A 17,080-nucleotide genomic window follows, 5' to 3' on the forward strand; every position below is an offset into this window, starting at 1 on the left:
CATTGGTTATTATCAATAATAATTCCAAAATTCTACATCAGTTATTTACAACGGTATAATTTTATATGTCCTTATAAATACTTATAGGTAGGTATTATAAATGTATTGACAATGTATTACAGCTTTACGTACAATTTCTTTAATGGAGGTACCTTGAGTAAATTTAACAAATGTTTGCATTAGGCAACTGCTTTTCAAACAGATTGTATCAATATGATAACAGTGTTACAATTCATAATGGAGGTCTCACTGGTAACGGTTGCATTTGTCAGGTCTGGTTGTGTTGACATTCCTGAGGCAGTGCTGTCCAGCCAAATTAACAAAACCTCATTCACTGCTTCCAGTTACACAACAGTTACATCTTTTAGTAAAATGCTGATTAGCCGTGCTTTTATTCACATGTCAGTTGCCACTGTTTTAACTGAGATGTAATGAAATCATAGGCATGACCAGTAGATGGTAGCCATGTTTCAGGTTAAGCAGACAGCAGCATCCAGACCCACAGCTGGTTGTCAATGAGGAAAATGTGTTCCTGCAACAAACGTCTACTCAAAATAAACTGACTGTATCTGATTGTTGTTTGACATTAAAATCTGCTAACGGGAAAACGTCTCTATGTTGTGTGAAACATACATTTCAATAAGTTGCCCTCACAACCTGCCTATCACTGGTTGAAAAAAACAAGCAAACAAACTCAGACACTCCACTCAAGGATGGCAAGAAGTTTTGAGGTTTTGTGTGAGAGTAGGTTGGGAATGCTTCCCTGTGTTAACTACATCAGATAACTTTATTTTTCTTTTTATTCCAGTCTGTACTCATGTAAAATGACTGAATATATTTTGTTTTCCAGTAAAGCCTTGGCCTACACATTTACCACCCTGTATACATTTTCCCAAATGATCTTCAGTTTGAACCAGTGACCTGCTGCCTCTTGAACTTCCTGGCCACTGCCACACGTGTTCATGTGTGAGCACCTCTGTCCCCAACAAACATCTCCCCATTTCCCCATTTTTTTTTTTTTAACTGTGATTGACAGCTGATATTGTCCACCATTTACTTGAAATATGTCATGATGTTAACCTTGCAAATTGATAATTGCATGAGAATCAAACCAGACGGTTACTTTTTTTCTGAAATGTTGAAGATGTAAGTTTCCTTCAGGGAAAATGTTTTTTTTCTATTGCGGTTTTCTCTTTCAATTTCAGATGTGAAGCCACAGAAGCCAAAAAGACAGTGGTGTTTGAATGTGATTGTTGTTTACCTCATCTTGCTGACTGTGGTGAATGTCTTTCTTCTCTATAAAGGTAATATTGTGCCACCATGAGACATTGGTCGCCTGTTCATTGATCATATGAGGGGCCTTCACCATTTAATTAATTCAGTGGATGAATTCATATTCATATGTATCTTACTTTTTGTTCAGCTACCCTGAGAAAAGTTATATTTACAATTTCATATGCTACTTTGGATTTTCAATTTAATCACAAGCCTAAGCAGTTATTGTTTCATATACTGAAAGTTATATATGAATTGAAATGTAATTCTTTTGTTATGTCTCGGTCACAGTTTTGACACTTTCATCAGCGTCTGAGTCTGTGAAAGAGAAACTGACATCAACCAATGACATTTCATTGGGTGGAGAACAGGACAATGCTGACCTTCCAGCGCTGATCCGCAACAACAGCCAGGAGATCAAAACACTAAAGGGCTATATGTGGACCATGCAGAGCAAGGTCATTTTACTGATTTTACTATTTCATTTAGCATATACACTATATTACCAAAAGTATTCGCTCACCTGCCTTTACTCATACTATGAACTGAAGTGCCATCCCATTCCTAACCCATAGAGTTCAATATGATGTCGGTCCACCTTTTGCAGCTATTACAGCTTCAACTCTTCTGGGAAGACTGTCCACAAGGTTGAGGAGAGTGTTTATAGGAATTTTTGACCATTCTTCCAAAAGCGCATTGGTGAGGTCAAACACTGATGTTGGTCGAGAAGGCCTGGCTCTCAGTCTCCGCTCTAATTCATCCCAAAGGTGTTCTATCGGGTTCAGGTCAGGACTCTGTGCAGGCCAGTCAAGTTCATCCACACCAGACTCTGTCATCCATGTCTTTATGGACCTTGCTTTGTGCACTGGTGCACAGTCATGTTGGAAGAGGAAGGGGCCCGCTCCAAACTGTTCCCACAAGGTTGGGAGCATGGAATTGTCCAAAATGTTTTGGTATCCTGAAGCATTCAAAGTTCCTTTCACTGGAACTAAGGGGCCAAGCCCAGCTCCTGAAAAACAACCCCACACCATAATTCCTCCTCCACCAAATTTCACAGTCGGCACAATGCAGTCTGAAATGTACCGTTCTCCTGGCAACCTCCAAACCCAGACTCGTCCATCAGATTGCCAGATGGAAAAGCGTGATTCATCACTCCAGAGAACGCGTCTCCACTGCTCTAGAGGCCAGTGGCGGCGTGCTTTACACCATTGCATCCGACGCTTTGCATTGCACTTGGTGATGTGTGGCTTGGCTGCAGCTGCTCGGCCATGGAAACCCATTCCATGAAGCTCTCTGCGTACTGTACTTGGGCTAATCTGAAGGTCACATGAAGTTTGTAGCTCTGTAGCAATTGACTGTGCAGAAAGTCGGCGACCTCTTTGCACTATGCGCTTCAGCATCCGCTGACCCCTCTCCGTCACTTTACGTGGCCTACCACTTCGTGGCTGAGTTGCCGTTGTTCCCAAACGCTTCCATTTTGTTATAATAGAGCTGACAGTTGACTGTGGAATATTTAGGAGCGAGGAAATTTCACGACTGGATTTGTTGCACAGGTGGCATCCTATGACAGTTCCACGCTGGAATTCACTGAGCTCCTGAGAGCGGCCCATTCTTTCACAAATGTCTTGTTTCACAGTCTGCATGCCTGAGTGCTTGATTTTATACACCTGTGGCCAGGCCAAGTGATTAGGACACCTGATTCTGATCATTTGAATGGGTGAGCGAATACTTTTGGTAATATAGTGTATGTTATTGACCGGGTCAAATAAGTTCAGTTTTCTTTCTTTTTCTTTCTTCTTCTTCTTTTTTTTTTTTTTTTTTTGGGCATTTTACTTAGGCCAGTAAAGGTACCTATAGTTATGTTTTAAAGTTAAGCGACCTTTAGCAGTCCTATAAATAACACCACTGTGGTGTAGTATTTAGGGAGTGACAAAAGGACATTGGGTGGGGTGATGGATAGGTCAATCAGCATGACTTCCACTCAGCTTACTCAAGTTCAAATCCAAGTGACAGCAGTGTTGATAAATGTTAGTAACCTAATATTAACCCAGAACGCTTCCTAACCTTAACCATTACAACAGACCTTTCCCAAACGTTTACCAAGTATTTTTAGTGGCTATAGAGCTATTGTATCTTGCAAACGACACGGCCCTTTGGGTCATATTTGAGGGTTGGAACAATCAACCGATGTGGTCATACGGAGTGGAGGACTTTAGTGAATGTTTAGTGAAATGTGCACTATGTAAAATTGCAAAATCAGGACATTTTAGACTCAACTGACAAAAAACATAGAATAAACACAAAATGTAACAGTTAAGTCTATATGATTCTCAACATCAGCTGGAGTGACTGAGAGATTACTGCTTGTTCCATGTTTTTGTGACTTGAGGCAAAATTGTCCTCTCTTTAATTAATTAATTAATTAATTTGTGTAGTGCACCTATAAGTTTAGTTTAGTTTAGCTTAATAAAGCATTTATTTTTTAATTAAAATAATACTAATAATAAATGAATTTACTTTAGCTGTTTCATATCACAAGTAAAAAAAAAAAATAATAAAGTACCCTACACAAGTGTAAAATTCAAAATATGATGCATTTTCAAACATCAAAATATCATTGCAAATTAAAGTGAAAACGTTGCATCATCATTGTAAAAAAATGACATCATGGTCAAGATGTATGAGCCTGATGACTAGCCTCTCACTGTGGTGGGTTTTTAGTGTTAATCTGACTCCTCTATTAGAAACTTTGAAAGCTTCAGTTTTGTTTGTTTGTGCTGAAACAGAGCCCTCCTGTGGTCAGATGAGAAGAAAAGGTAAATCTGTACTCCTGGATTAAGAATCTGTGCTCTTGGATTCATAATCCTTACCCATGGATTTGTAATCTGTACCTTGAGATTTCTACAGCAGATCTGTGGACATGAGAGCATGGTTTGTAAACTGTGTGTGCAGATTTCTCAACTGATAGTCCAAATTTATTTTTTTTGTCCAGATTGACTTTTTTTGTCAACTGGCCTCAGGGGTGCTCACTAAAAAGGCCAGCGCCGTCTCCCTGTTTTGTGCTGTAAAAAAAATCCACCAAATTTCCTGTGAAATCATCATCTACATGTAGCAGCTGTAATATCAAACTCTCATTTTCAATGGTGGCCATGGCAACAGGTCAGCAGCATCTGTGGAGATGATGGTCAGCTGGTCAGACTGAGGAACGACCTGAGCTCAGTCAACACCAGCACCTACATCCTAGAGGACAAACTGGCAGCCATCAGCCTCAAAACAGGTAAGATAGCTTCTATACATATGACCAAGGGTCTTCACAAGGTTCGAAAAATGAGGAAAATCCTCCAAAGTAAGGACATTTTGGTGGACATTTTTGCTGGCAGTTTGGGGTTTGGTATATATAGATCTGAAGTAGGATTAGGATTCAGTTTAAGTTACAATAAATGTCAAAAAGTGACAGTAAAACCAACCACTCTGACAGCATCTCACATACATTTGATGTATTTCCTCTTGAATCTGGATGTCTGAGTATAGACCTAACACAGGGAGGGGTCATTCAGAATTGTAAATCAAAGGGATAACAGCTATAGGGAAAGAAAGGCAGTTTATTTGATGAGAGGGGCTGAGGGGTGAGATTACTCAAAAAAAAAAAAAAAAAAAAAATCGTGTTTCGTTTTATTGGTTGGAATTTGTATTTATACATACTGACCTAAGACCTAAGTAATTTCATTTAATTGTGACATGTTCTAGGAATAGGCCTTGACTAGAGTTAGGTCCAGATTAGGATTGTGGGTTAATTTATTAAAGAATTCAGGTTTTAGAAAAACGTGGTAAAAAATTTAGTCCTACTGTGAGAAGAATCTGTGTATGTACTTTTATGTGTGTTTTAGGCATGAGATTATCAAAGTTCTGATCCATCCCATGAACAGCTGTTGTCATTTCCAGTTAGGGACGATATTTCAGGTTTATGTGATGCAACGGATGTATTTTTCTATATAAGGGACACAGCTGACTGTTGCTCTCTGACCTCTGCTGTGTCTGCATGTATTCCAGATCTACCAGGGCTGAAGGGAGATCCAGGTGAGGCTCACAACCTTTTTGAATAGAGATCAAAAGTTGCAAATAAACTCTTGCACACTGTCTCACTTTCTACCCTTGAAGGCTGCACACATTTAATTCAGTACTAGGTCCCGACAATTAGATCCTACAGGGAAACTGCACTCAAAGGACGCCCGTGTTTAGCAGGTTACATTTGTGGATGAACCTAACATAGCACATAGAAAAAAGAACACCAACAAAATAAAAAATAAAAAAATCTGATTGATCCATGCAGCATCAGTGTATACTTATATACATACTAGGAATGGAGACAAAAGTCTTTCACATCCAGAAATGATTTTGTTGTTGATGATGTTGGTGATTTCAAACTATTTCATTCTCACATATGTATGTCCTGCTGGAAATATAGTGAATGTCCTCTGTTGTCATTCCTAAAATGGGAATATATTTGAGCGTGCTTCAAAACAAAACGAAAAACAAACAAACAACAACAACAACACAGCCGAAATAGAACTGCTGACATTATCTTTAAATTTTCACTCACTGAACTGAAACTGATTTGAACTATGAAGGCTTAATGATCTGACACAATTTTTTTATGCAGTATTTTCTTGATTCATTAACAACTATTTAATCTCCAAGAGGGAATTCCTGATATGAACAGAAATTTAGTTTTGTATGAAACAGCACAAACTTCAGAGACAACTGATATTACAAGAGAATCTTGTTGCACACAGAGATGAATAGTTTTTATATTTAAAGCTAGGCTTTCCAATCAACTCACTTGACAGTTTGACGGATTTAAAGTTTAATATTTGCAGGTGTGGAAACAGTGCAGGTCTACATGTGCCAACATGTCTTGTTTCCATTATCCGTTGTTCACTTCCAGTGCTGTGGCCAAACATGTTTACTGCAATAAATACTGCAATACTGCAATAAAAACTGGGATTCGTCAAAAACACAAACAATGCAGTTTATAGGGGTTCGGTTTTTCATTTCAGTTCTGTCAAGTTGGACCATTTTTCGGTCTGATATAATTCCTTCAACCCTGACATATCCATTGCCCTCTGTTCCTCACTTCCTGAATGTATACATACCAGCACCCCAGTATAGTGAGGATGTGATGCCGCATGGCTGGTGCTGCTGCAATGATCCAAGAGCAAAGGCTCATTTCCTTTGTCACAGCAGATGTTGTTGACTTCATGTACCGCTGAAACCACATGCACTTATATTGTCTTGCTCTGCAAAATATCTTAAAGTCTTAATTCTAATTGAAGAGTTTATTCTAATTTTGTAAACACATGTAGGAAGGTCCAGGACTTTTATGTTAGCTGCTGAATATCATTACATTCACATGCAATTTTGGTAGAATATCAAACTTGATGATAAACACAAATGGATGTCTGTCAAGCGAATTCAACAAAATTGATCTGGTTATAATGGCTAGTCAGGAAAGTACAAACCTAAAATAAAGATGCATGTATCTGCAACATTTTGTCATTGTTGACAAAAAAAAAACTCGAGTTTTCCACCAGGTTAAGAAGGTTGAAGGTTATTATTGTGATATAATTTGGAAATGCAGGAACAAAATTATCCAGACTCTCCATTTTCAGCAGCTAATTTTGAATGGCTTTCATGTGAAATTTTGAAATCACTGATTTTTTTTTTCTGATATATCCTCTTGTAAGTGAATACAGAGTAATTACTAACAACATACCTACTTTTTGGTTTAGTTTTATTTTCGACCATTTTGCAAATTCGTGTCTTTCAGCCATCATCTTGACGATACAGCCACAGCACATCTAGAGCTGGAGCTTCTTGTTCAGCAGGGCAGATGTTCGCTGCTATAGGGTGTCAGAGCTGGATGTTCTAGATAAAAATAGTTAATCACCGAGTACTGCCCCGGTATTGTTTTGTTCATCTACTCTATTACCTCTTTAATTTAATTTCTATAATTGTCTGTGTGTGCTCTCAGGCCAACGTGGTGAACCTGGGATACAAGGATCTCCAGGTACACCAGGAGAGAAGGGTGAGAAAGGTAAGTCAGAAAAGGAAGTGAGTTAAAGACCAAAAATCTCAGCACCTGGTGACGTCTGAAGCTTCTTTGTTATTGATTATCATCAGCACCCTTTCAGCCCCTAACTCTGGTCATGTTAATACCTTGCTCTGTCCACAGACTCACAGCCGTCTTTATATGCAAACTTAATTTCATTGTGCAGCGTGGAGAAGGTGTGTGCAGCACGATGCATTAGCTTTCAGCTGTAGGTCTGGCGATGATCCTGGCGCTGATGACCTGTCATCTCCTGTCAGGAGGCAGATGAAAACCAGGATGGATGGCCTGCAGCCATTCTTTTGCATGCCCTCGCACTTAGTCAATGCACTGACATTTCCTGTATGAAATCTCTATCAGGGGTGGACTTTTACACAAGCTGACAAATTACCCAGCGAGTTTCAGTCAGATGTTTTCCAATAGGTCACCCTCCACCACCAAACCCCGTCTCTATGAAAATATCATCCTTCATTACTTTACCATTGGAATGCAAATGCTAGATGAATTGGCATGCTAATACAGATCAGTGCCCACTATTAAAGAAATAATTGTCCTTAAAAACATAGTGACCAAACACACTAATGAGTTCTTGATTTTTTTTTTTTTAAATCATAATTATCCTTTCACTGTTTGCCTTTATTCTCTCTCTGTGCATGTTTGTGCCTGTATTTATATGTGTATGTGTATGTTGTGTGAGTGCATGTTCAGCAGTCCCATGTCTTCTCATGTGTTTATGGTTATTCTTGAAACAAACTGCCTTTTCTTAAATCTCTTTTTTCCTGGATTTGCAAAGGACTAAAGCCTACACACTTTCACTCTGCACTGAAACAGCTGCTTTTTTTAAGATGCAAAGGACATCTATGAGCTGTAGGTGAAACTCATTCACTCATTCACAGGATCATAGTTAGCTACCGGTACCATCCATTTGGATGTGCCAGCTTCTTGGCTGAGCAATGTATTTAAAAGGAGTTGGGGGTGGAGCTATAGTAGCTACTGGCTATTCTGCCAGCTGGGAACTGTAGCTGTTAAAACTACGACGGCATATTAGGACTGTTGTAAGAAAAAAAAGTCATGGTGCCAGGGGAGGAGGGGTAATACTCCATGAAAAACTCAGATATTCACTGAGATTAAAACTTAAAATGCATGAGATAAAAACTTGAAAATTCGGAGATTATTAAGTCACAAACTGTGTAAAAAAAAAAAAAAACCTCAGAAAATGTTTTTTTCTTTTCCTTTCTTTTTTCTTTCTTTCTTTCTTTTTTTTTTTTTTTTGTATATTTTTGGTTAAGGAACCACATCATGTCACTTAGCTGAATCCAGTTCTTGGTTCTTGGTTCTTTGACCAAAATAAATAAATAAATAAATGAACGAAAGACAAGCTTTTCTCATAAATTTGTGACTTTATAATCTCAGAATTTTGAATTTTCTTTAAATTTGTGACTTTATTATCTCCAAATTTTTGTGTTATATCCTCATAGTTTTCCTCAGAGTTTTGTTTCTCAGAAATTTCCAACTTTATTGTAAGACAATTTCAGTTTTTTTCTTGCAAATTTTCTGACTTTATGAACTCATTAATCTCAGCGAATATCCCAGGTTTTGTTCTCATAAATGTATGACTTTAAAACAAACAGTAAAACAATTATTGGCTCTTCATTGAAGCCAAACTTAATAATAATAATAATAATAATAATAATAATAATAATAATAATTTCACAATAATGTAATCATAATAGCTTATGTGCCATCAGGTCAGGGTTGCAAAACTGGCATGTACGTTCCATCATTCAGCAAGTTAGCTTGACATGTATCTAAAATACAGCTAAAACTGTACTATTAATGCACAAGTTCTCCTCTTAAATTTTGCTTATTTATGCCTCTGCTCATCTTTACTGACATTTTAATTATGAATGAAAACTGAACTCTTCATGAGTGTGAAGGTTCGTATGCTATTGTGTAGCATAAGTCAAAACCAAACAGGATCTTACACAAGAATCTGTGTGTTTCTTTTCAGGTGATATTGGTGTTGGTATTCCTGGGCCAGCAGGACCAACGGGAATCAATGGTAGACCGGGAGAGCCAGGCCCCATGGGTCCTCCAGGTTGGATAACATTATTATGTTTTATTGGTCTAAATTACAAAATTGGGATGCAACAGAAAAGAATAGATGTCTAGCCGTGTCAGTCCATGTGGAAGTTGGGTAGAAGCACTTCTCTGCCCAGACCTGGATCCAATAGAAATACCAATTCTCACCTTCAAACAACAATGAGCAGTGCTCCTTCTAGAGAAAGCTGGACTGTCTAACATTCCATCACATTTCAGACCATCACAGACCGGATGGGCTGGTAAACATGAATGTACTGTGTGCAGTTTAGTGATGCCATGTTGCAAGATTTATAGGCATTGATGTTACAATTTTTTTCAATCAACTGCCATCAATTTAAAACTGCCAAAATGCAAAGTGTCTTTCTGCAGTAGTAATTTTGTCAGTTTGTAAGGTTGTTTTTGGTTTTTGTCATTATTCCTGTTTGTAAATTCATTTTCATAAAATAAATAGGAGACAGAAAAGGTCAGGTCAGATGAAGGCTTGAATGTAAAATCAGGATCTTGGGTTGTTTGCCCAATGACAGTGCTCTGTTTGGTATTAACTGTGCTCCACACCCAAGCTTACCATTGACTCTATGTTTTAGGCCCTCCTGGTAGCACTGGAGTTGCGGGACTTCCTGGACCACCTGGTAAGGTTCCAGTGACAGTGTGTTTGTGTCCTTTACCTCTGCCAGTGGAGTTGGAGTTTTTACCCTATTCTGTTTGTTTGTTTGTCAGCAGGATATCTCAGAAAGTTATACTGCTTTTGCACAAAAATTTGTGGAAAGGTTAATCATAGGCCAAAAAGAGCTTATTAATTTCTCATGCTGATTGGTTAAAATGGTGGTTATTGTCAATCAAAAAAAAGGCGTATACCTAAAAATAGATTCTTGGAATGGATGGAAAATTTGCCTATTGCTTATTTAATGAGGAGGCTTGCTATGTGCTTGGTTCAATTTCTGCTGTTAGCCTTTCCAACCATGGCTATCAGATATCTATACTCATCTCCTTATATCCATAATCCCTTATGTTTTGGAGTTGTTTCCCATAGCTGTTTCATATAACATTCTCATTCTTAACACATTGCACCAAAATTCTCTTGGAAGAGGGGGAAAAGCACTTTCAGGTGTAGTTACTTGGTGTCACCCAAGTTCAAATATGATTGTTCTTATCTGGGCAGATGAACCAAACTGTAATTTTTATGTTTTTACAGAAACTGGAATGCACAGCTCTGAGCAGGTTGAGATAAGTGACTGACTGATAAGTGACTGTAGTATATTACTGACTGAGTAACTGAGGCTAGATTTACAGGTGCGGACAGGCACTTAAATGTCAAACACATCAGAGTATCTACCTTTTTGCAGTCTGAGTATTCTTTTAGCACCTCACCCATTACAAAACAAAATGAACGCGTTGCACACAATGTGCCCCCTGCCACACTTAGGTAAAAGATAACCCTTATTTATAATTAATTCCTTCAACCGGCTCTGAGACTTCACATTTTTCTTTGCTTAGAAATGAGCACTGACTCCTTCAAAGGATTTCATTGTGGACGCTAACACATTTTTACAAAGTGCACAATGTGTCCTTTAAACAGTTTCTGCTGCTTGGCTTGATATTCCATCTTTGCTCTATAAAATAGAATGAATTAGCTTACCCTTGCACTTCCACTACCAAAGTTCCACTACCCCAAGGCCAAATTTCCAATTTAAGAACAGATTGATCAAACATTTTGCAGAGTTGAATTAAACTTCCAGTGCAGAGTGAAGCAAGGAGTTATACTTTATTTCCTACATTTGGAGGTTGAGTGTAGAGAGGAGCCTTTGTAAGCGGAGTTTACTACTGCAAGGTTTGTTTGACCAAGGCAAGGCTACACTGTTGCCAAAATGCAGCAGTGTGTTCACAACAAGTGTGTTTTGAGTGATTTAGTCGCATTCTGGATTCATTTTTTACTTTCTTTTCACCATTGGAGAACAATGCCTTTTGACCTCAAGTGGCACCAAAAACTGCATTGAGATACATGAAAATGTTAGTCTTGGTCCTCTTCCAGACAAACTGTGGTATGGTCAGGACCGTTCGGTGAGTGGGGTGCAGTGAGGGTACGCGGCGCTTGTCTAATTTTTTCAAATAGAATGGGAAAAAAAAAACTCACTCCTTGGCGCCCCCTGGCATGATGGTGCCTATAGCATTTGCCTAACCTGCCCTATGGACCGCACAGGCCTTGGGTATGGCTCGTTGAGTTCTGCAATACAAGTCCACACTCCATCTTCCTGTTTTCCTTTAGTTTGCATGTTGGTGACACATGGTGTCATTGTCATTGTTTCATTTTGTTATGTTAGACACTATCTGTTTGTATCTGCTGGTTATCTTCACATACATGATGTTTATCTTTTGTTAGTTAACAAAACCACAAAACCGCTTGGTTAAGGTTAGGGAAAGGTTAGGTTTAGCCATAAAAACATCTTGATTAAAGTGGACAGAAACATCACTTGATTAAGATTAGGAAAAGTTAGATTAGAAAAGTTAGGTCACTTTAAAAGCAAAATGCAAAATGCAATGGCTCCATTTCACAGGACTTTTAACCCTTTGTGTGCCGGTGTGAAGCCTCAGGTACTCAGACACTTCTGGCTGTTACAGACTAAAAGCAACCAGTTGTGATACTGCAAAAATTTTTTTAGTATCACTCTGTAAAACTAATCTGAAAAAAGCTTTTGTTTCTGTCAGTCATTTTTTTTTTATAATATCTTCTAATATATCTTTAGGTGTAGTGCTTCTTCTTTTTACTTACTTTATATATATTATGTAAATGAATTCTGCTTTTTTCATTGTCAAAGCACTTTGAAATCTTGAAGAAGGCCTATACAAATAAAGTTCATTATTTTTAGCAGGGCAATGCAATCTTTTTAGAGGGTGCTCAGACATCCCTCCCTGAAAATGTCTTTCTACTGTTCCTTGTGTCAGCGTGTGAAAACATTCTGACTCATCATGATAATAACCTTATCTGTAGTTACAAAAGGATATTTACTGTAAGAAAAACCTGTATTTTTTTTTCCTTTGTTCATATGATAGGGTCTGTGGACCTCATGTGTGGACCTCATGTCTGTCATGGAAAATGCATCAGCAGATTGAGATTGAGAAATTAGACAGTTTCACTTCCTTTTTTTTTTTTTTATCCTGTGGCCATCATCAACAATATTGCTGAGTATATACTATTGAGGCTGGGTGAACTGTGCAAATTTGTACCATCTACACTTCACTAAAAATTTGCAGTCCTCAAAACATCTGTGAGTCTGTCCATAATCATCAACTCTCTCAATTCAAATTCAAATTCAAAATTAGCTTTATTGGCAGGAAGATACAATTTTTTGTTGCCAAACCATCCCAAATGAGAAAAATAAAGAATAGATAAAATAAACCAACTTCAGTGAAACACTGATACACAAAACAGTAATGCATTAAAATTCAAAGCAAATATATAACATCATTCACCAGATTACCAGTTCCTAAAGAACACAGTACAAGAGCCCAGTCTCTCTCTCTGAGGCAAATCCATATTTTGCTGCAAATAATTCCCTCCCAGTATTAGTGGAATGATTTGTTCTTCTGAAAGGATGCTACAGGGTGGGGATATTTTTGCAAATTCAGGTTAATCATGTTTTGTTATCTTAAGATATTTTGGACATAAGAGAAGGAAGTGCATTTCAGTTTCTGTTTCTGAGAGGTCACAGTGATGGCACAGCATGGGTCTTCCTTTTTCAATCTCTCTCTCTCTCTGTGTATGTGTGTGTGTGTGTGTGTGTGTGTGTGTGTGTGTGCGTGCGTGCGTGCGCATCCATGTAGGACCCCAGGGCCCAGTGGGGCCCCCAGGAGTCCCAGGGGACCAAGGACCAGGCGCAAAAGGAGAAAAGGGAGATACTGGAATGCCAGGTAGAGCTGCCTCCTTTGGAGAGATTTGAACAGAGAAGCAAAGTTTCTGTGCTAGCATCAAATCACTTCAAAGTACAGCAGTTTATTAACACATCAGACCAATATTCATCTTTTCTTAAATACAGGAGTATTCTCAGCACAAACATTTTTGAGGGATTTCAGCTGAGCTTCTGCTGAATCTTGCCCTCTCCAAACATTTTTCCAAGATAGATTAGAGTAGTTAGGGTGCTGAAACCAGAGTAGCATTTTAGTAAAGGAGATTGTGAGATTGGGTAAATGAGAGGTTATGGAGCTTAGGTAATGGGATAGCAATGATGAGTTCACTTCAATATACAAATACAAAATACAAAAATACAAAAAAAAAAAAAAAAAAAAAAAGTTAGAAGAATGAAGATACAAAAAAAGATAGCCTTAGTACGGGTATGTGAAACCTGTATATTTCACTGCCTCTGACATACCATTTCTGCTCTGACTGCAGGCCTTCAGGGGCCTCCTGGAACAGCTGGGGCCAAAGGTGACAAGGGGGTCGCTGGTGTACAAGGTATGTGATGTGTGTGTGTGTGTGTGTGTGTGTGTGTGCACACGTGTAGAACTACAGCATTGTGTTCCACCTCTTTACTTATGGCTAGGACAGGTATTTTACCAAACATAATCTACTGTATTTACATTACCAGGACCGCCAGGGATTGCTGGTGCCGCTGGCATGAAAGGGGCAAAAGGTGAAACAGGGAACACTGGCCCAAATGGAGTTCCAGGTCAGTTTCAAAGTCTGTAGAACATGCAATGATTTTTTACACATCTTATTTATTCATTTAATGGTCGTTTGTAAATGAATTATTAGTTTGATGATAGAGAGGTATCCCAGATTTGCTACTAAATGAATATGGTGGGTTACTCTGCTGTTAAGAGCTGCTAATTGTAAAAGAATCTCATTTGTGTGGGTTTCCATGGAGAGGTTTAGGGTCTAAATGTAGTCTCGATACTGTTTCAGAGATTTCCTATCCTGACATCAATTCTGGGGCATAAAACATACTTGGTATTTTTTGTCATAAATGTGGACAAATTTAAAGACACGGTTCTGCCTATGTTGCCGCCCTAGGCGAAATTACCGCCTTGCGCCCTTCCATGTTACTACTCCTACCCAGAGGTGGGTAGTAACGAGTTACATTTACTCCGTTACATTTACTTGAGTACGTTTTTGAAAAAAAAAAAAATACTTCTATGAGTAGTTTTAAATCTCTATACTTTTACTTTTACTTGAGTAGATTTGTGAAGAAAAAACTTCACCAATCAGTGGGACGGGAGTTTACAGTTTTTTCACAGTCAGTCGGAGCAAATCAAATGAAAATGGCAGAATCAGCGTTCAGCGGGTCATGTCTTCCTTTGAACTAAAAGACGTTTTGTTCCTTTTAATCAGACATAGGGATGTTTATTTACCTTGACAGTTTCGGAGGTAACTTCCTCCTTCTTCAGAGAGCGTCCAACTGACAGCTAGAGCTAGTCCAGTAATTTTAGACCAAAATTGGGGTCAACCTAGGACAAGTTGCAAGAGAAGCAAACTCAACTGATTTTGTATCCTCAGTTTGTCCTGACTGAGGGAAAAAAAGTCCCAAGAAATCCCATTGGTGGAAAGTTTTGAAAATCACGTATTTATGACCACATATTACAAAAAAAACCCCACCATTTTTAACACACAGGGGAAAGGGGTTCCAAATTTTACTTTCAGATATCACTATAAAAATTCACAAGTTGATTACACACACAAAGACAAGAAAAAAAGTCAATTACAAGTTCTTTGAATTATTCTGTTTACACATGCATATCACACATTATCTGATTTTATATGCGCTAATAAGAAATATAAGGAATAAATGCCAGAAGAGACATTTAAACAGTGAATTAAAAAGTTACTATATATATAGTAACCTTCAATTAAAAGGTTACTATATAACAGTGAATTAAAAGGTTACTTCTACTTTTTACTTCTACTTGAGTCATATTATTCTGAAGTAACAGTACTTTTACTTGAGTACAATTTTTGGCTACTCTACCCACCTCTGCTCCTACCAAACTTGCCAATGTGAGTGGGCCCTAATAGAAACCCACTCTGCGGTGCTGATGTTTTTTTCTTTTTCTTTTCTTTTCTTTTTTTCTTTTTCTTTTTCTTTTTCTTTTTTCTTTTTTTTTTTTTTTGGTGCTTGTGCCGCCTCCCATTCAACATACACCGCGGTGTGCTTTACTGTGCCACCAGAAAGTATTCACACCCCTTCACTTTTTCCACATTTTGTTATGGTACAGACTTAATCTAAAACCGATTTGAGGATAGTTTTCTTTTTTTAAAAAAAATGACACGAAATAGCCCATAATGACAAAGTGAAAATATGTTTTCAGACATTTTTGTAAATTTCTTAAAAATGTAAACATTTAAACATAATAGGTACATAAGTATTCACACCCTTTGCTACGACGCTCAAAATTGAGCTCAGGTGCATCCAATTGCCACTGATTATCCTTCCACCTGTGGTAAATCCAGTTGATTGAACATGGAAAAATAGTTCATGAAAATAGTTTTGTTTTTGTTGTTGTTGTTGAGAGGGTACAATATTTTTCTATTACAAACTAGCACTGATTACTGAATTTCTCAAAAACACAAAGGAAAACTGTCAGGCTTTGGCTGCTAAAAACCATAAAGTAGATTTTTTGGCCATGTAAGGTAGGGTTCAACTGATACCCATATCTCTGAATCAAAGCTCTATATATTTTACACATTTTCAATATCTTTAAATTTGTCCACATTTATGACAAAAAATAACAAATATGTTTTATGCCCCAGTATTGTACTGTCGATCTTCTTCAAATCGGTTTTAGAATAAGTCTGTAACGTAACAAAATGTGGAAAAAGTGAAGGGGTGTGAATACGTTCTGGTGGCATTGTATATTACCTGAAATTTTTGGTTTCAGTGGTACTACAAAGGAATGCAAAGACATGGGTGTGTACCTGTGCAAGTGCAATATATGCCTTCATAATAACGTTCATAGTTGTATCTGTCTATTTATTTGTATTGCATTGTGTAGACCTTATTTCATGCAGCAATAATTGGCCAGACAGTGTCCTTCATCTTCATTATGGATGATACAAGTGATCACCAAGTATGAGGCTATGCAAATAAACTTGACTTGGCTGGGAACTTTTAAAATGGTTTCAACATCAGATGACCAGTCATATGGTTCCTCCTTACCTCCACAGGTCCTGCAGGACCACCAGGCTCTCCTGGACCCAAAGGAGAGCAAGGAGCCGCAGCCCGTAAGTCTGCGCAGGGCTGACCTGAGAGCAGGGGAGTCAGCGGCAGTGGAGCAGAGCTCAGTGGAGGGCAGAGCAGAACCAATCAGAATATAGCAACAGCCTGACATTGCAATATTTCATGAAATCAGCTTTGTCTGAAAAAGGAAAACGACACACTAAGCAAGCAAAAGGGTGTAATTGTCAATTAACCCTACCATATGACAACACTGGGGAAGATTTTGTGTCAAATTTTGTTGACGCAATTCAACTGTGCCAGAGCGAGAGACATCACAGCTTATTAGCTGACTAATATCAGAAAATGGATGATATAGTTATGCTGCTATCGATGTTTTAAAGAATTACTCCAACATTTTGGGCAGAATACCCCTTTTTATGACTTACCCAGA

The 17,080-nt window shown here is 38.1% G+C and overlaps 1 protein-coding gene across 2 annotated transcripts in view; it reads left to right on the forward strand.

Moving 5' to 3' along the window:
- The window catches only part of LOC115380325 (macrophage receptor MARCO-like), a 118,939-nt gene that overhangs the window by 51,803 nt on the left and 50,056 nt on the right, over nucleotides 1–17,080 (forward strand). Inside the window, exons 12-14 of one of the 2 annotated variants that reach the window (XM_030081455.1) lie at nucleotides 13,869–13,931; nucleotides 14,065–14,145; nucleotides 16,638–16,694. In XM_030081455.1, coding sequence (XP_029937315.1) covers nucleotides 13,869–13,931; nucleotides 14,065–14,145; nucleotides 16,638–16,694 — 201 coding nt within the window. The remainder of the gene's footprint in view (nucleotides 1–13,868; nucleotides 13,932–14,064; nucleotides 14,146–16,637; nucleotides 16,695–17,080) is intronic. The other variant, XM_030081454.1, reaches the window with a different exon arrangement.

Source organism: Myripristis murdjan, chromosome 21 (assembly GCF_902150065.1).
Source record: "Myripristis murdjan chromosome 21, fMyrMur1.1, whole genome shotgun sequence".
Lineage (NCBI taxonomy): Eukaryota > Metazoa > Chordata > Actinopteri > Holocentriformes > Holocentridae > Myripristis > Myripristis murdjan.